We start from the raw sequence: 20984 nt of genomic DNA on the forward strand, positions 1-20984 counted from the left end.
AGTCAAACTATTTTGCTGAAATAGTATTTTTTCTAAAATAATACATTTATATTTTTGCGGATGAAGTATATTCTTATATCCAAATACTTTCTATTAATACTGAGGATTTTATATGCCACAAGTCCTAGTTTTAAATATTACAATATCTTAAGTCAAATATGAGCATAGGTATTTCAAGCTACTAGACATTTCTGAGCCACACTGCCTATATTTGTGGAATCTATTAAACTAGCCATAACAAAGAGAAGTCATCTAAAATGAAATTGTATGCCCTAAATCATCATGATTGGAGCCTGAAAGAACAGGCACATAAAGGAAAATCAAGGAGAATCTCAGCAAGCTTCTGTGGCAACTGATAGCACACTCAGAATGACTTACAGAGAGTAAATGGAATGGGATAGATAGGAATGAAAGAGAAATTACTTTTTGGGGAAAACAGAAATGAGATAAAGTATAAATCATTGTAACATTACATTAGAAGGTTTTGATAAGTAAATGATCATTTAACCCAAGATATCCCCTTGAAGTGCATGCATTTGTCTACCTTTGTTGTATACCACATGTGGGTTATCTCAAATTTATAGAGCTTTGGTGTCTCAAGACATAATTCATTTGAATAAAGATATGCTTGGTGCGATGTCACCTTGCAGAAGTTTTCAGTTTTAAAACCTAACAAAATCCAGAAAATGAAATAACCATTTCTCATCTATACTGCAAACTAGTCAGCACACCGTCAAAACGACAGGTTGTCATATGCTGTATTCTTAGATCTGAGGGGCTTCTTTGTACCATTCCATCTTTCCTTCATCTCTCCACAGGATCTGGGCAGGCATTAGCACATTAAATACAAATAAAACAATGCCCCACACAACAGCCCAGCCCACAACATTTCTGGAGCTTCTGCTTTTCTATTCTATTCCACTAGTACCAGACACTGTATCTTACTCTGTAGGTGTGGTGTGAGATGGCTCCCTTATCCAACTAACCTGAGGCTTCTCTAATGGCAGCTCCGCTGTTTATCAGCATCTATGATTCTCTTATCCTTTTGGAATTTGTTCTTCCTTAACACACATGCCAAGATGACACAATATCTTTAAGTGACTGGAAAGAGGAAGACCTTGTAGGTAGCTAAGTGTTAACTATATGTTCATATTCTCAGAGGGAAATGTCATTCCCCCAGTCCCAACTACAAGACATTAAACTGCTGAAAAGTTGTTTACGTCAAGAAAGGACTTGCTTAACGCAGTGAAGTACAAAAGACACATTTTAATGAAAATATATCATGCAGACAAATAATTCATCTGTAACATTCTCTGCAATTCACCTTTCTTTTCCTTTCACTGACGTTTTTCTGGGTTCCACCTATTGATGAAATACTCGCTCACATACTGTGCAATGTTGGCAGTTGCAGCACTGCCTGTGCTGCTGTGCACATGTAAACATTGTTGTCAATGTTGTCAACCGCTCTTCTCCAGCACAGAGTTACACAAAACCAGCTGCACAACAGGATGCCCATTGGAAAGAATGAGTGTCCTGTTGTGCAACTTTATGCTGTAGCGGAGCGGTGCTGGGGTCACATCATTGTCAACCATGTTTACATGTGCACAGCAGTGCAGATGGTGCCCTAACTGCCTGTGCTGAATTGCACAGTATGTGAGCGACTGATCATAGTCACCCTGTACTGTCCAGCATAATCAAACTTAGCTGAAGATACCGACAGACATCATTTCCTCATAAAATATGAGCCATTTTTGGAAGGCCGGTATATAAATCAAATAAATAAATAATAGAACTTTACGTTTCTGCAAATCTGACTGGAACCTACCTCAGGAATAGCCTTCTCCACTTTCTTTGCATGAGATAACCCATGTCAGTAATGAACAACTGAATATAACACATGTATGTGGAGTGCTTTTACCATGTCTGTTTGATTCAATAAGGCCAGCAGAGGTCCTTTCATGAGTCAAGGTGAGACAGTCGCCTCAGGCAGCAGATAATTGGGACACCAACCAGGAAGCAAGATGGCACCACCAGTGTCATCTTATCCAGAAAGATGATATCCAGACTCCAACAGCATCTTGGTTATTCCAAAGATGGATCATAACAACTGGAAAACAACTCTAATCTATATATGACTTTTGAGAGATGTTTCCCAGCTGTACCTGAAAATGCCAGGCATTGGACCTGGGCCTTCTGCATACAACGCCTATATTCTACCACTGAGATACAGTTCCTCCCCATCAAAATAATGTTACAGAGCTAATATTTTAATAAACTGCTGTGACATAGTCCATTAAAAATTATAATCAACTATGCAAGATACTAAATTGAGAAGCCCAGCAGATGAGTGAGAAGATCATCATCTGCTTCCCCTTCAGTGCTGCTCAGGTGAGAGACTGAGTGTGTGCTGTCAGCTCCTTCTGCTACCACCTGCCTGCTTCTGCTTTCCCCTGTGACTGCACCCTGCTGCCTCTGAGTAACATCTGGGGAGTGTGAGCAGGACTAGGGCCAGGTGTGGGTAACTCGGCAGTTCCTGGGGTCAGCTGCCTAGCTCTGGGCTTTATAGGAAGGATGCTTGGAATTGGCCCCTTGGTATATGGAAGAACTATGGGGGCTGAAGCAGCAAGGTAGACGACTAGAGCGTAAGTGGAGAAAGACTCAACTTGAATCTGGCAGATTATTACATAGAGAGCATTTGAAGATCTATGCTAAGGCCATATGTGCGGAAAAGAAGTGATTCTTTTCCTCCCGTATCGTGTTTGCAAGTTCACATCCAGTGGAGTTGTGAAGGGTTGTGAAGGGGCTAATGTGTGCCCCTTCCCCCTTGAATCAGTACTTGGAACCAACAATTACTTGCTGTGACCTTTTAAATGAGTTTTTTGTGGACAAAATCTCTCATATTCGGGCTGACTTAAGATTCAAACTCCACAATTGTTATGGAATCTGATGCTGAGGTGTCCAGCATCTCCCCTTATATGATGACCTTGGATCAGTTTCAGTTCATGTACCCCAAGGATGTGGACAAGTTGCTTGGAATAGTGCGGCCTACCACCTGTCCTCTTGATCCTTGCCCGACATGGCTTATAAAATTTAGCAAGGAAGCTGTTATAAAGGGCCTGGTAGAGAACATAAATGCTTCTCTGAGGGAGGGCAGGATGCCTCCTTGTCTTAAGGAGGCAATCATTACACTTCTGAAGAAGCCTGCCTTGGATCCCTCAGAGTTAAGCAATTACAGGACTGTCTCCAATCTTCCATGGCTGGGCAAGATGATTGAGAGGGTGGTGGCCTCCCAGCTCCAGACGGTCTTGGAGAAACTGGTGACCTAGACCCAAACTGGCTTTTGGGTAGGCTATAGGGTGGAGAATGCCTTGGTCAGCCTGATGGATGATCTCCAATTGGGAATTGACAGAGGGAGTGTGACTCTGTTGGTCCTTTTGGATCTCTCAGCGGCTTTCAATACTATTGACCACAGTATCCTTCTGGAATGTCTGAGGGGACTGGGGATGGGAGGCACTGCTTTGCAGTGGTTCCGCTCCTACCTCACAGGCAGATTCCAGATGGTGTCTCTTGGAGACTGTTGTTCTTCAAAATCTGAACTTTCCTGTGGTGTCCCTCAGGGCTCCATATTGTCTCTGATGTTGTTTAACATCTACTGCACATGAAACCTCTGGGAGAGCTCATCAGGAGATTTGGGCCAGGGTGTTATCAGTATGCTGGTGACACCCAAATCTATTTCTCCATGTCAACATCATTGGGAGGAGGTATAACCTCTCTAAATGCCTGCCTAGAGGCAGTAAAGGTTCTTTTTTTTACCTATAAAGCCCTAAACAGCTTAGGCCCTGGGTATTTAAGAGAACGTCTTCTTCACCATGAACCCCACTCACCTGCTAAGATCACCTAGAGAGGTTCGTCCACAGGTGCTGCCACCTTGTCTGGCGGCTACTCGAGAATGGGCCTTCTCCGTTGCAACCCCTGGACTTTGGAATGCGCTCCCTGTTGAGATATGGGCCTCCCCATCTCTAGCAACTTTTAAAAAGGCACTGAAGATGCATTTATTCACCCTGGCTTTTAATTAGATCTATTGTTCTAAAAATAATAATAATAATAATAATGGGTTTTAAATGTTTTAAAGACGTAAGTTTTGGGCAGTATAAAAATATGCTAAATAAAATAAAAATAAATAAAATTAAAATTTTTAATGTTTAAAGTATTTTTAATTGTTAAGTGATTTGATGTTTTAAATTATTTTAATTGTAAACCTCCCAGAGACACAAGTTTTGGGCAGTATAGAAATGTAATTAACAACAGCAACAATAATAAATTGATGGTACCTAAATGCATAAGCACACAGAGAGAGAGAGAGAGTTGTGTCTCTCTCTAATTGACAGCAAGCCACAATGTTAATTTTTAACAGTGAAGAGCACAAAATCTTGGGAGCAGTAAACAGTGTTCCAGAAGACCTTCAAAGTACAGTACAGTTAACTAAAAGTCAAGAAACAACTACCTCCTGCTATTTCCAGAGAAAATATTGTATTGGCAACAACAGTTCTACTGCATATTTAAGTCTTTTTTAAAAAGTAACTAATTTTTGCCAAGATCACTTCAGGTGGATGAAGTAGCCCTCTAGCTATAATAATTCTGCTGAATGTATAATCGCAAACAGTTGTCCAGTTATCAATGGGCTGGAGTTAAACGTTCCCACACCCTTGGAGGAAAGAACACTCCTTTTGGATTCAACCCATTAGCCTTAAAAAGTAAAATTATATGTACTGCAAGCAAAAAGGGGTCAAATTAGCAAAATATATTTTACATTATTTAAACAGAAATAACCATAGCGGGGTGGTGGTGGTGAATGCAGTAAAACCTTGGTGTTAACAAGTTGCCAGGGCTTCTGTAGCCCTGGAGTCGTTGAAGAGGCCGGCAGGAACTTGCACTGCACTGTTTCCATTGTTTCCAATGGAAATAGTGATGCATAAGTGTCCACACCTTGTTTTAAGGAGTTTTGCAGCAGCCTACCTCTGGAACAACCTGGAGCTATCTTTTACATGTGCAGAAGCCCTGGTGACCTGCTAACACCAGTTCTTTCACTGAAAAGAATTCCAGCAGAAGACATAAAGAGCACAAATGCTTCTAGGATGTATCTGGTTCCATCAATATCACTAAAAGACAAATAAACCAAATCATTACCTCACATGTGAATGTGTACTTAACAATCAGTTATTCTAGTTACCTGTAGAGTATACTTCTGTATTTCATCCAAAACAAACTCTACTTCTTTTGAGGTTGTTAATGAAGCAAGGATCCCATTTAAGCCATAGCAATAAAGTCTGGCATTGTCATAGTTTTCACGACTAGAGTTTATACGGAGGCAGGCATCTCCAACATGATTCCACCCTTCTCCACACAGATGAGCTAGTAAAGAGTTACACAAGCATAAAAGTAGTTGTGAAAGAAAAAAACATCACATTTAGAACTAGGCTTTAGTATTAACTTTTCCATTAACAGGCATACCACCTATATTTTATTTTTTATATTTTCATTGTAGAAAAGTTTTAAAAAAGATCATTGCAACAGACATTTACATTAGAATGTCTGAATAGCACTAAAAGTTTCAATTAGTAAAGAAAAGCAATAACCTAAGTAGCAGTACAATGAGTTGTACAATGGGTTAATAGCAAGTAATTTCAGGGCAATAACAAGGTTTGTGATTTATAGACGCTTCTGTGTATTATCATGCTTTATACCATCAGATTAACATTGGGTGACATGTTGATGGGTGCCTGAGAAAACCATGCGGAAATTAAATGTTATCTAGAAGAGTAGAGCTACATTTGAACCAAAGCCAAATGTGCACGTTCTTAGCTTTGTCATTTTTGTATTTATTATACCAAATAGTTAAGGTCACAGTTGCATTTAGTTCTGAAGAATAACACATCCTCCCCTTTCTCTAATAATGGCCAAACAGGAATAATTAATTTCCACACTTGTCCTTCCGCCTTTACCTGGCAAAGCTTGGCATTCTTGCTGTCGCTGGTCCCACTGGCAGTTGAGGTTTAGTGAACAGCTTTTACAGCTAGTCAGCTTATTACAGATCTGTTCATTTCGTACGTGACATTTGGTGTAGTTTTTCACTGACTAGAATGTAAACACATATACAAAGTGTGTTAATTTTCTGAACAAAGCAGAGTATTGAAAACCACAGAAGGAGTTGATTGGTCTAATTATATAATAATTAGCTTAAAAGCTTTGTCTATGTATATGACGTTTATAGCATCCACTGAAGCATATCCATGTACTACTCTTGTTTGAAATAAGATGTAAAGAACAGGATGTTCTTATTTTCTGAATTTTAAAAGAGAGATCAATACATAGATGACAAATAATATTTGGGGAAAACATCTAACCTCTTTTTAAAAAAGTTGTCTTAAAAGTTGATGTCTTAAAGACTGCTTTTAAAAAATTTGACAGCTGACATATTTTTAAAAAAACAAAACCCCCACAGAGATCAGTTATCAGTTATTACATCTACAATAAATTTGCCCCTGATTAGAACTCTGGGCCACAGCAAGGCCAAAATTGCCATAACTCAACATATCTGGGATATGACAAAGCAGGGGGATGTTGCTCAAATAGGCCCTAGCCTATTCTTAGGAGATCAAATCAGCAGTCATTCCCCCGCTGAATATTTACTTAGGATCTCCAACGGGGATCATCGTGGGGCTCTTTCAGCGGCTAGACTTAACGCCCTTCATATGGCAGTATTGGAAGGACGTTTTGTGAAGGTGCCCTATGATCAAAGATTATGCCCCTGCCAGAACAGTGAAGTGGAGACTACGGAATATCTGATGCTGAAGTGCAGATTTTATAGTGAATTAAGGGGAAAGCTTCTCTCCCCACTACTAACTCATTACAATTCAAATTGCCCTTCTGATGGGGACAAAGTCCCTTTCCTGCTTACTGCTAGGTCAGAGTATGCTTACAGGAGGGTAGCAAAATTTCTCTTCATAGCAAGCAAGATTCGGTTTAGAGTGACTGAGGCACGAAATGCTGGGTTGTGCACTTCAGATTAACCAGTTTTATTTGAACGAAATTAGCCATGTATATGGTATTTGAAGGTATTAATGTTTTACGTATTTTATGTATTTACTGCTGTTGTTGTTTCTTTTTCTTTTTGTATTTATGCTGGCCTTGGGCCGAAATAAACAAATACATACATACAATAAATTGTAGAAATGTAAGCGTTCCTGGGGCTAGTGAACTAGTTATTTCTAAAAGGAAAGAGTCAAGTGGAAAGAATTCTGAATTAACATATGGAGGCCTGACTTGAAAGACCTACAAAATCACAAATTATTTTGGTGGTTTCAAACAAGTGTAAGCCTCTCATTCTAAGTACCTCTAGTATATGAAACAAGAACATAGAGTATGCAAGAGCATACTATACCAATATTGTAAAACCTCTCCACATTAAGAGCTCCATATAAAATTATAGAACTATCTAAGAATCATACAAGTATGATCAGCTTTTTGCTCCTGCATTCTCTTGGTCACACCTTGTAGCCTGGACTATGTGGGGAAATCAGTGATGTCAGTCATGTATTTGCAGTTATTTTTATCTTTCCTACTCACTAATCCTAAGTGAAGCATTCCACATACATATACACACCAGCATTTATTTTCCTTCAGCAAACCTTTACCCAAACAAGAGAAGAAGATAAACCCTACATATTTCAGAATTCTGGGGGGAACTCTCATGTATCCTGAGCATAATGTGATGTCTTGCTTTCTTTCAAGTCCAGTGTGGCGACATCAAGAGCCATGTCTGAAAAATCTGGTGTGCATCCTTTTAAACTAATTAGAAGGATGATCAGGAAAGGATGAGGCCTCCACTTCGTAGCACATGTACCATTTGATATGTGTTCCCTCAAATGTTACATGTGTGTTTCCTTCAAACTTGTTTAGAGACAGTATATTTTGGACTTAGAATCCAAGCCAGAACTGGACAACATGAAGAGATGCACCAAGTATCAGATGAGTTTGGAATGTATGACATCTGAGAAAAGCCCAAAGGAACTGAGCATGCTGCCTACAGGGTGGGTGGAAATAAAGGGCAGAACATTATAGCAGTTGTTGGGCGGGCGGGGATGTAGCTGCCAGAACACAGACATTGGGATTTATTTTTGTGAAAAATAAATTCTAGGCAAGCTTGCCACTGTGGTGTGGAATAAGAAGCACACGTACTGTCCTCTTTGATTAAAAATACATTAATTGTTCAATGTAAATCATAGAGTTACTATTGTGACTTTATATTTAAGATGAGACTGAAAAACAGCCCATTTCCCATGTAAATTTGTTACATTCTAGGGTTCATAAATTCTAGTTTTCATAAAAAAAATTTTTTAAAAAAATTGGCATCCATAAAATAAGAAAAAAGCACTATACTGCCCCTAAATGTCAAAAAGAGTGGTCTGAAATGTGCTAGATATAGCAATTTCAAAGTTATCCTATATAAGGAACCTAAAACCATGGCAGGATTACATACCTTTCTTCAGTTTTTTTACTCTTTTTGTTTGTTCTCCAAAATTCAGGTTGGAGTATACTTGAAGTTTGGAGATATACTCACGGACTATATGCTTTTCCCATTTCAAACACTGATTTTTGAGGTTGTGTTTTGTTTGTTTTTATCGTTATAAAGCTCTGAAGTGGCCACTATAACTTCCTATTTTTGTTTGGGCAATCACAGTGCATTTGTAACACTCTTTGGATACTAGAATTTAACACATGCTTAATCACCTGACTATTTCGTTCACAACACATATTGCAGATCTCCATGTTGTGATCTAACTGGTTATCAACGTCACTGGTTGCCAGCACTGCCCCACCTTCTTGTCCTAACATTGAACCTATAATGTTGCTCTTGAGGCGACAATTTTCCCCACAACCAGCACGGCGGATCTGTCTGTCAGCAGCTGATTGGTTCTTAAGATTGATTTATAGAACCCCTCTTTATTAGTATTCTGGCCTAGAGTGTGATTCCGCATAGTGTCTCTCAGAGGGAAGGACATAATACAAAGATCACCAATTGTTCCATATACAGATGGAATGAAAGCACTTTAAAAATAAGAAAAAGGTCTCTCCAACCTCACACTAGACACCAACACACAAGGAGCTCAACATATAGACAAACTCGCCACAAACCATCATAAGCTGTTTGAAATTAATCTTGTTCATCTCAAAGTATATGGAAGACTTGATAAGAACCAATAAATAAAAGAACACAGAGAATCATGCAATTTGAGAGTTGGAAGGGACTTTGAAGGCTTTTTAGTCCAGCCCCTACTCACTGCAGGGAACTGCTACAGCACCTCTGGCAGATGGCTATCCACCTTCTATCCAAAAGCCTCTAGAGAAGAAAAGCTCACCACATCATGAGGGAGACTGTTTCACTGTCAAACTGCTCCCTACAGCTAAAACAGTCATCCTAATGTCTAGCCTAAATCTTTTCCCTTGTCATTTCAACCTATTGGTGCGCGCGCATACACACACACACACGTATTTCTACCCCTAACAGGTTTCCAACACTTCTTAATCTTTACACCAATATGCTTAAAATAAAAAACTGAATAAAAACCCTTTGGATTAAGGAGAGATTAAAATAGGAACATAGGAAGCTGCCATATACTGAGTCAGACCCTTTCCAAATCCTTGTGTGTAAATCTTTGTAGATATATGAAGAACAAACAACCACTTTGTATATAATTGTGCTTTGGCAACGTACTGTATGCTTTGGTAGCTTGTTGATTCAATAAAAAAATCTTGTCCTATCTTGGAGATGCCAGGGAGGGAACTTGGAACCTTCTGTTCTTCCCAGAGCGGCTCCACCCACTAAGGGGAATATCTTACAGTGCTCACACATCAAGGCTCCCATTCATATGCAACCAGGGTGGACTCTGCTTAGCTAAGGGGACAAGTCATGCTTGCTACCACAAGACCAGTTCTCCTCTAAGATGAGTCCCACTTTAACCCAATTTTTTAAAAGAATGAAATAATAATTTCTATAGTCTTTTATATTTTTCTCCCTTCTCAGCTTACACTCCATTTACCTATAATTTCCCTTGCTCTTTCATTCTCACATTTACCTTAGCACTCATCTCTATAACGTGAAACTCAAGGGGTTTTGTCACCTTAAACAATCATTTCCTATATACTTGGCCAGATCCAGATTAGTGCTGTGCTTCCATAATACAATCAAATATATGCCTCTAAATGACATGTGCAATGTTAGTCAAAATGTTAGTCAACGTTAGTCAGCTCCTAGTCAAAAACCCTTTATGAGATATATACAAGATTCTGCAATGTGTTGAGCAACAGATAGTTGATATCTCATGTTGTACTAGAGGTACTGCAACTGTTGTGCAACAATTAGTGCTCCATATTACACTGATGGTTGTGCAACATCTTCTGCTAGTGCAAGCCCTAATCTGGAACAAATGTTACTTTCTTTTCACATCCTTGTGCCAATAAAATAGTATTACACTAGTGATGTTCACTAGCACAACACAAGCAGGATGCGGCTGACAATCATCATGATTTTTTGATGACTGCAAAATATAGGAAGTCATTATTTATGGTGTGCCTATTGAATTTGCTGATGTAGATATGAGTTTGAAATAAGGGTGGTAGTGAACAAAGGATGGGAAATTGTGGGTAGATGGTGCATAAGTTGAAAACAGAAAAGAATACAGAAGCCTACAGAAACTGTAATATGGAGTAGAAGTGAATGTTCCATTAAATTTCATTCTTTGTAAAATTTGAGTTAAAGTGCAACTCATCTTAAATCTCTTTTTAAACTGAAGGTGTTTTGCATATTTAAAAGCAACAAAGCAATAGCCTATGCAGCAATAGCACAGTGTTAGTAGATCTACCTAATATGGGTATTAGGAACACAATCTACACTTGAAAATTGCAAAACACATACATTCATTCAGAACATACATTCCAAAAATAAGGTCCCAGTCATAGACAAAATCACATTGTTACTGTCAGATCGAACCAGTGATGCATGCTCTTATTGAGCCAGGTATGCATTCTGGAATACTCTATGAAATAAACCCATAATTCTGACGATCTTACAGAAAGGCTTTGTAGGCCAAACATGAGAAACATATTCTGTTATAGAGGCTTTTCATAGCTACATACACAACAAATTAGTCAGAACAAAATACTGCAAAATGACAGAAGGTGCACCTGTAAAATACTCACAAATGAATTTCAGCAAACCTCTTTATACCTATTTGCATGTAGTTTGGCTCAGTCATTATACATTATTGACAATGCTGCCTAAGAGGTGCATTACAATGAATTTTAACTTGCAAGTAAGCACCATCTGCTCACTTAACACATCATTATCACAATGTCAAAATCCTGAAAAGTTCAGGCTGCTTTAAAAATTGAATCCATATGGTAGTAAGCAATGTTAATTGTAAAAAAACAATTTAGAAAACCCTGTATTTTTGAAAGTTTTTCACAATGTGGTTTTCTGACTGCAAGTAACCGAAGGCTACTTAACAACATTTAAAAGGAAATTCAAACTACTAGCAACTATTCTCTGTATTTTCTTACATATTCCCCTATTCTCAATCCTTATTTCCTTTAAATCTAATTTACACATTTCTTTCTGGACAAATCTCAGTAGTCTAGTGTAGATGCAAATCCAATATGTAATTCTGGTTAACACCAAAGTTCTAGCCTAAGCCAACAAAACCAATTAAATTCAGAATTATGACAGCACATCTGTTGCGTAAGTGTTCATGCAGCTGCAAGAAGTGTAAACTACATGAATGGAAGGACATAAACAAATTGAATCATTTTCAAATTGCATTATCTTTGTTTTCTTATACAATGGTGGCATATCTTTGTTTTCTAGCATGGTACTTCATGGAAAGTAAACTAACATGATGAGGCAAACTAGATGATGAGCATGATGAGGCCAAAAAAAAAAAAAAAAGGTGAACATCATTTTCTCCTAGAGCAGCTCAACATACAGTTTGCTTTTATGCTTTTTTATAGCTGTGATAATATTTATTCACGCTTATTGCAAGCAGCCCAACTGGAACACTAGCAGAATCAATACGCACAGCAGAATCCATAAGAACATCTGTAATGCAAGAACCCCTGTACTCTTTGGCTCCCTCTTTCTTGGGGCACCTTATTCACATCATCATTATTCACTAGTTAGAGCCCAGGTTAGTGAAGATTCTGTCTGTACAGTGCCTCAATTTACTAAATTCACTAAGAATTGCAAGGCAGTAGGCTTTTCCTACATTTTCATTCTGATAAGATGGGAAGCATATTCCCCCCACCTCCCCTACAAATTCTCTGGTGCCTTCACTGTTCTCCATGACTTATCAAAAATAATTGCTAGTGGTTCAGTATGTTCATTAGTTAATTCCCTTAAGTTCCATAGATGCATATACAGTGGACCAACTGATTAAAGTAGTTCAAGGTTTGTTTTGTTTATGTCAGTTTTCTGGTTATTTTAAGTACTCCCCTGCTCCTTATCAACACTACAAATGACATTTTTTTCTGCCTAGGTTTTTGTAAATGCTTGTTTACTTATTAAAAGTTCCATGATGATTCTAATATATCTCAACAGTTACATTTCTCCTTAACAATCCTGACAATAATTTTCTTTCAGATTTGTTTTTCTATCCCATGTTTCTGTCCCGGTTTTCTGGATCTCTAAACAAGATCGTCTTCTCTTTTTTTTCACTATGAGTCAACCATATTTTGAAAGTGCTGCAAGCTATATAATTTCCACTGAAGGCCATGTGCACATAAACAGTTATTTGAGATACACACACACTGAATAACTCTTCCTATTTTAACTTAAAGTGAGTATTAGAATCCCAAATTCAAACTGTTTATTCTTTTGAAATTGTGGCTACAACCCTCCACACATTACTTCTATTTTATGGAGACAGAAAATCTAGTTTCTGTCTAGAAAGCACTGTAGAACTGAGTACGATTCCAATACATCCTCATTACTTCACTGAAAATGATCTGCCTTTTAAGGGGGGAAATGAAGAATGGACTCCTATACATTTCAGTATTGTAAATACAGTGGAGTTGTAAGAACTACAGTTCATTTTACAAACTGAAGGTGAATGCAGATGTACCACTGTTCTGAGGTCGTTGATCTTGAGAAATGAGTGCAGCTGGTGTATCAGCTGGAACAGATAGAAAGCACCCCTGGCCACTGCCTCAACCTGATAAACCAGAGAGAGGTGTGAATCCAGAAGTACTCCCATACTGTGAACCTGTTCTTTTTGGGGAAGTGTGACCCAATCTAGAACAGGCAGATCAAAATCATCTCTAGAGTTCTGACCCCGCACAATAAGTACCTCCATCTTATCTGGATTTCTCCCTCATCCAGCCCATTACTGCTTCCAGGCAGGCATTTAACCAGGATATGCCAGCTCCTGAAGAAGTTGACATGGAGAAGTAGATCTGGGTGTCATCAGTGTACTGGTAACACCCAGATCCAAAACCCCTGATTATCTCTCCCAGCGGTATCATTTAGATTTTAAAAAGCGTTGGAGAAAGTGCGGAGCCTTGAGGGACACCACACTTAAGTTCGGATTTTGAAGAGCAACAATCTCCAATCGACACCTTCTGGAATCTATCCGAGAGGTAGGAGCGGAACCACTGTAAAACAGTTCCTCCCACCCCCAACACCCTCAAACGTTCCAGAAGGATACTATGGTTAATAATAATAATAATAATAATAATAATAATAATAATAATAATAATAATAATAATAATAATTTGATTTTCCAAAAATGGAAACTCGAAAGCCGCTGAGAGATCCAAAAGGACCAACAGAATCACACTTCCTCTGTCAACTGCCAATTGGAGATCATCCATTAGGCCAGTGAAGGCAGTCTCCACCCCTTAGCCTGCCCAAAAACCAGTTTGAAATAGGTCTAGATAGGTCTTGTAGTACAGTTGTGAAGCAGTAATGGGCTGGATGAGGGAGAATAAACTGAAGCTGAATCCAGATAAGACGGAGGTACTTATTGTCCGGGGTCAGAACTCTAGAGACGATTTTGATCTGCCTGTTCTAGATGGGGTCACACTTCCACAAAAGGAACAGGTTCACAGTCTGGGAGTATTTCTGGATTCACACCTCTCTCTGGTTTATCAGGTTGAGGCGACCTCAACAACCTCAAAAAAGTGGTACAACGGTTGGTAACCTCCAGACTTGACTTTTGTAATGCGCTATATGTGGGGCTGCCTTTGTACGTAGTCCGGAAACTTCAGTTGGTTCAGAACGCGGCAGCCAGGTTGGTCTCTGGGTCATCACCAAGAGACAATGTTACTCCTTTACTGATGGAGTTACACTGGCTGCCAATAGGTTTCCGGACAAAATACAAAGTGCTAGATATAACTTACAAAGCCCTAGATGGCATAGGCCCTGAGTATTTAAGAGAGTATCTTCTCCATTACAAGCCCCACCGCCCATTGAGGTCATCTGAGGAGGTCCGTCTCCAGTTACCGCCAACTCGTTTGGTGGCTACACAGAGACGGGCCTTCTCGGTCGCTGCCCCGAGATTGTGGAATGTGCTCCCTGCTGAGATTTGATCCTCCCCATCTCTGGCATCTTTTCTCCCAAGCTTTCTCAGCTACCTAATATTTTTGCGTTCTAATTTCTAGTTATTTTTAAATTGTTAAATTGTGGGGTTTTTGTATATGTTTTTAACTGGTTTTATGTTATTGTAAACCACGCAGAGACGAAAGTTTGGGGTGGTGTACAAATTTGATAAATAAATAAAAATAAATAAACATAGTCAGAAGGCTGGAGAAGGTTTAACAAAAAACAAAAACCACCAAAAAAAAGGAGGTAATTGAAGCTCTTTCTCTGTAAATTACCCATAATTCCCAAATGGCTGAAGAAAACCATTTTGGAACATATTAAATTATTGTGACAGTTATATAAAACTTAAGTAATTTGCTTGATTATCAAGGGAAATTTGAATATAAGGTGTTTCTGTTAGTTTCATTATTTCTCTTTTCAATTTTATTAATTTCCTTTGCAATTAATTTATGATGTAGTGATTTAGTATGTATTTCAAACATCTGGTTATAATGTAACATTTACATTCGACAGCACCAAAGAGCAAGCTAATGGTTACAAAGCAGTGTCATTAACAAAACCACCATAGTCTCATAAATACTCACCACACTACAGTTACTGTTTGCTGAAATACATTTCTTGTCATCACACCATTGACAGCCATTGGTATTGGCAGTACAGCTGGCACAGTCTGCATATCTGTAACATCTGTCATCTGCTGCGGCTATAATACAAATGAAAGACAAAGCAAAGCATCAAGATGAGAAACAAAGGATATCACACTTCTTAGCTACACATTTTTAACAGCTGCTGGAATCAATGCTTGGCACTCTTATTCATTATAAATATGACCTTCAAACCAAGGTTGAAGTTCCTCAACACAAAGCTAAACATGTTAGCTACACACATACGCTTAACCAGAGTTCAGAACACCTTTTTGGCCTCAGATCTGCCAAAACATTCTCCTAGAAATAAAAACCAAAACTATCCATACCCAAATATAAGCTTTTTCATACTTCATCTTCCTCATTAATTTAGCAAAGTAAGACAGCTCTATTTTGTTTTTTAAGATTTACAAATATCTATCTGGAGTGAGAGCATAGGCATAGCATCCATTGGACAAAGGGGTGTGGCTATCCCTGGGCCCAGACTGGTCAAGGGTCCCACAACCTGATTAGATTCAAACCAGTTTTGCACACCCCTAATGTTTTCCTGACTTCAGAAGTGAAGCAGGTGAACCTAAGATACGTGGCTGTATCGGTTATAACACCACGTCTATGGAATATGCTCCCAAGGAATAATCATGGCTGGAGGCCATGATGGGTTGGATGTGGGCTAATAAACTGAAATTGAATCCAGACAAGACGGAAGTACTGTTGGTCAGTAGGAGAGCCAATCGGGATGAGGAGATTTTACAGGTTCTGGATGGGTTTGCACTCCCCTTGAAAGAGCAAGTATGCAGCTTGGGGGTACTACTGGACCCAGCTCTGGTTTTGGAAGCTCAGGTGGAGGCGGTGGCCAGGCATCCCTTTGCACAGCTTTGGCTAGTGCACCAGCTGCGTCCCTTTTTCGAGAAGACTGATCTGGCCAGTTACCCACGCCTTAGTCATGTCACAGCTGGATTACTGTAATGCACTCTACGTGGGGCTGCCCTTGAAGAATATCCGGAAACTACAGCTAGTACAAAATGTGGCAGCTAGGGTTTATCTGGAGCTGCCCAGTGGGAGCACATCACACTCATTCTGAAAGAGCTGCACTGGTGCCAGTTCGTTTCCAGGTCCAATTCAAGGTGCTGGTTTTGACCTTTAAAGCCCTTAATGGTTTGGGCCCAGAACACTTGAGGGACCGCCTGCTCCCAAGGGTTGCTCCCCGCTTGACGAGGTCATCTGAGGGGGCTCTGCTCCGGATGCCGACAATGAGAGAAGCTAGGTTGTCATGCACTCAGGACAGGGTCTTCTCTGTTGCTACCCCCAGACTCTGGAATGCTCTCCCGGTGGGTATCTGCTCCTCAGAGTCCATCACAGTTTTTAGAAAGCATGTCAAATTGTGGCTTTTTATCCAGGCTTTTATATGATTGTCTCCGCTGCAGCTTCTTATATTAGTTTTATTTTTAGTTTTAATAGTTTTATTTTTTTCCCCAAACTGCCCAACAAAACATCCCTCAATAGGGCAGATTAATTTACTATACCTTAATTTTGTGTTATTATTGATTTAAAATAGGAGAAAAAAGTACACTTTCTAGTTTAGAAGGCTTAATTATTTTTAAGGTCACAAATATGTTTGAGAGTTTCCACAATAAGTTTGTTGTTTTTTTTAAGGAACATTTCACTCTGTTGTCATCTAAATTGTGGAAATAAAATGTTCAGAATAGCCAACCAAGCCAGATGCAGAAGAGTTTGATTGATCATTTCTGATTTTAGCCAACTTAGCAATATGCTGAATGTTGGTATTGGAGTTGAAATCTGGATTCAATTAGTTCAGGGGCATACAGAACTGGCTTAAGCTGTTAACCACAATCTTTTCTCAATATTAGTTTTCACTATGGTTCAAGGAAGCAAAAAATGCACCCTGACATTCCTCCAGATGCAATGAGGAAAGAGCTAAAATTGTCCATTTTTCTGCCTCAGTCTTATAGCTCCTGGAACTAAAAGGTGGCCAGGAGCTCGGACTAGCCAAACAACAACAAAGAATAACCTGCATCTCTTTGGGAATAGACAAAAGGTGATTTTTAATGGCCAGGTCATTCAGTTTGGCAATACAGTTATTGTCATAGGAATGAACATAGACATAGGAATGAACTCATCTAAACCAACAGGCTGATCTAAAAATATGTTCTATCAGTGCAGGACCTAGAGCTCAGGTTGGAAAATAGTGTGTCAAAATAGTGTAAACCTGTATAAAAGTATGTGTAGAGAAATTTAAATTGTCCATTAACATTGTCTAAGTTCAAATGAGACAAATTATTTTCATCATTTATCAAGAAAAAGCCATGAAATACTATCAGGGGATTGCAACAGGAAAAACCCACCGACTGAACCAAATTTATGTTCAGTTCAACTGTCCCTTCCTCCTGCTTCAATCATGTCATTGCATTCTAGGGATGTGTACTAACCGGTTCAGCACTCCTTTATGGAGAACTGAACCGGTTCAGAAGCCTGGCATTCGAGCTGGTTCGGGGGGGGGGGTCCTTTAAAGGGCAGGGAGAGTGCCCTTACCAGCACTGCTGCTTTCTCCCTGCTAGCGCTCTCACCAAAACTGCTGGCGCGAGGCTGCAATGTACCCCCTTTCAGCCCCAGTAAGCATTGTACTGGAAGTGGCTGACGCACATATCTGCCCCTTAAAGGACACCCCCCAGGAGCGCATGAACCACTCCGTGCACATCCCTATTACATAATTTCCTACATATGAAATACATATGAAATCCATATGAAAAAGGGAATGAATCTTAGCAATATGAATGATGCAAAATCAAATTAATAATTGTTATTTTTAAAATCTGTGGACAGTTACTAATATTCATATTTGTGTTGTCAGATGAACCATGGATAAACTTGATTTGTAACTGTTAATACATGCAGTGAAGTCCAAATACAAAATATTTTATTGCTTTTCCCTCCATTTTAGTTTTCTAGTAAAGCAGTAAGTATCTTTGTTTATTTATTTATCATATTTTTATACCGTCAGATATGTATATCTCTAGGCATTGTACAAAATTTAAAATATTTAAAAGTCACAAATTAAAATACATGATAATAAAAACAATATAATAAAATTATTACAAGAAGTTTTTTAAAATTATTAAAATTAATTCTAATTAACAGCCTGAGAGAACAGGAGGGTCTTGAGGTTCTTGCTGAAAACAAACAGAGAAGGAGATGCTCTTATTTCAGCAGGAAGCTTATTCCAGAGCTCTGGGGCAGCCACAGAAAAAGCCCAGTCCTGGGTTGCCACCATACGAGCCGGTGGCAACCATAACTGGACCTCTCCAGAAGATTGCAACAGGTGGCAAAGATTATGACAAAAGAGGTGCTCTCTCAAATAGCCTGGAGCCAAGTCATTAAGAGATTTATAGGTAGTAACCAGCACTTTGTATTTCACCCGGAAACGTATCAGCAGTCAGTGCAGTTCTTTTAGAACTGGTGTTATGTGGTCCCTTCGTGTTGTCCCAGAGCTGCTGCATTCTGTACCAACTGTAGTTTCCAGACTATGTACAAAGGCAGCCCTACACAGAGAGCATTACAGTAGTCAAGTCTGGAGGTTACCAGCATATGTACCACTATTTTAAGGTCATTCACCTCTAGAAATGTTCAACCGAAGCTGATAAAAAGCACTTCTGGCCACCACCTCCACCTGAGAAACCAGGGAGAGCTTTGGGTCCAGGAGCTCTCCCAAGCTAAGTACCTGATCTTTCAGGGAGAGTGTAACCCCATCCAGAACAGGCAGACCTAAACCATCTCTCAGGTCCTGTCCCCCCACAGTCAGCATCACCATCTTATTTGATAACAAACTTCAGTTTGTTATCCCTCATTCAGTCCATTACTGCCTCCAGGCAGGCATTTAGGGAAGATATGCCATTTCCTGATGAGGTTGGCATGGAAAAGTAAATCTGGGTGTTATCAGCATATTGGTAACACCCAGCACCAAACCTTCTAATGATCTTTTCCAGCGGTTTCATGTAGATGTTAAAAAGCATTGGAGACAGTATGGAGCCTTGTGGGACTCCACACGCCAGTTTTCGCTAAGTGGAACAATAGTCTCCAAGCAACACCATCTGGAATCTGCCAGTAAAGTAGGAGCAGAACCGCTGTAAGACAGTGCCACCCAATCCCACCTCCCCCAGGCAGTCCAGAAGGATACCATGGTCGATGGTATTAAAAGCCACACAGAGCTCCAAAAGGACCAGCAGAGTCACACTCTGTTGATAGCCAGTTGGAGATCATCCATCAGGCCGACCAAGGCAGTCTCCACCCCATAGTCCACACAAAAGCCAGTTTGAAATGGGTCTAGATAATCTTTAAATGAAGACACAAGATTAAATTTGAAAATATTCACTTATTTCCCATTAAACTACCAAATAAAACAGAAGGAAAATTATGGTGATCTGTTGATTCCCAAAGGGGTGGTAAATGTCAACTGCCCTATGATTTCTTCTTTGAGCCTGAACTTAGGTTCACCAGCCTCCACTTCAGCCTCTCCACCAGCTCTAACTTTTACTTGCTGTTCTTGATAGTGAACACAGCAGCAGCACTACACAGCAGCAAGGGAGACTTGCTTTCTCAACCCTCCATCATCATTGCCATGACATGCTCCAAAACACTGGGCCATGGAAAATTTGGTGGTGGTGATGCTGTGTGGGGTTTGGGGAGGTTTCTTTCCTCCCTTTGTGGTGGTTCTGATCTGTTGCTCTAAGGTAAAGGTAAAGTTGTGCCATCACAGTTGTGTGATCTGTTGCTCTGCAGTACACCAAAGCAAAGGCTTAGTGACCCTTGTGATTTGAAGTCTTCCCAAGCACTATTGTAGAGCAAATGAACTGCAACAGAGAGCCAGCATGGTGTAGTGGTTAGAGTGCTGGACTAGGACCGGGGAGACCCGAGTTCAAATCCCCATTCAGCCATGATGCTAGCTGGGTGACTCTGGGCCAGTCACTTCTCTCTCAGCCTAACCTACTTCACAGGGTTGTTGTGAGGAGAAACCTAAGTATGTAGTACACCGCATACTCCTGGGCTCCTAGGAGGAAGAGCGGGATATAAAATGTAAAAATAAAATAAAAATTAACAGGCTGTAGGAAGACTCCAAATTCCAAGAGCCACTCTGGTGCATCAAGAGGGCAACCAAGCGGGGGCGGGGGGGACCCTCCTCAATCCCTATATGGGACTTCTGCTCTACCCATGGCCCACTGCTCTGGAGCATGGTGGAGGTTGGGGGTGGGAAACAAGCCTCCCTCTTCGCCATGCAGTTATTACGATTATAAGGAATCTTAAGGGACAATTCACTTACCTATTTTTCTGGGACACTTTGCCCTAAGAATGATATTAGTATGTCCAGACTCCCATGATGCACAGTGATTTTTGTCCCATAAACACCTTAATCCTGGCCCAGCATTTTTACAAAACTCTTCATCCCTGAATGCTTCACAGTTGGGAGGTTTATACACAAGGATGTCATTTAGCAGAACGCTTGAAAAGCCTCCAAATATATACATGGACCTATGAAGGAAAAAAGAGCATAGTCATTAAGTGTACCTTATTTACTACCATCATGTTATATGTTTATATTTAGTTATCTGCACTAAACCCACAGAGTTCTGAAAGCTGCCGTGTGTGTATGCAAAATCTGCATACTTCATGATTCT

At 39.8% G+C, this 20984-nt stretch overlaps 1 protein-coding gene across 6 annotated transcripts in view; it reads right to left on the reverse strand.

The window, feature by feature from the left end:
* ATRNL1 (attractin like 1) overlaps positions 1-20984 on the reverse strand; it is a 1008890-nt gene that overhangs the window by 794493 nt on the left and 193413 nt on the right. For all 6 annotated transcript variants that reach the window (XM_053305805.1, XM_053305806.1, XM_053305802.1 and 3 more), the window contains exons 12-15: positions 20630-20838; positions 15238-15356; positions 6003-6135; positions 5231-5412 (exon numbers count right to left, since the gene is read on the reverse strand). In XM_053305805.1, the coding sequence (XP_053161780.1) occupies positions 5231-5412; positions 6003-6135; positions 15238-15356; positions 20630-20838 (643 nt within the window). The remainder of the gene's footprint in view (positions 1-5230; positions 5413-6002; positions 6136-15237; positions 15357-20629; positions 20839-20984) is intronic.

The sequence above is a fragment of the Hemicordylus capensis genome, chromosome 3, assembly GCF_027244095.1.
Source record: "Hemicordylus capensis ecotype Gifberg chromosome 3, rHemCap1.1.pri, whole genome shotgun sequence".
NCBI lineage: Eukaryota > Metazoa > Chordata > Lepidosauria > Squamata > Cordylidae > Hemicordylus > Hemicordylus capensis.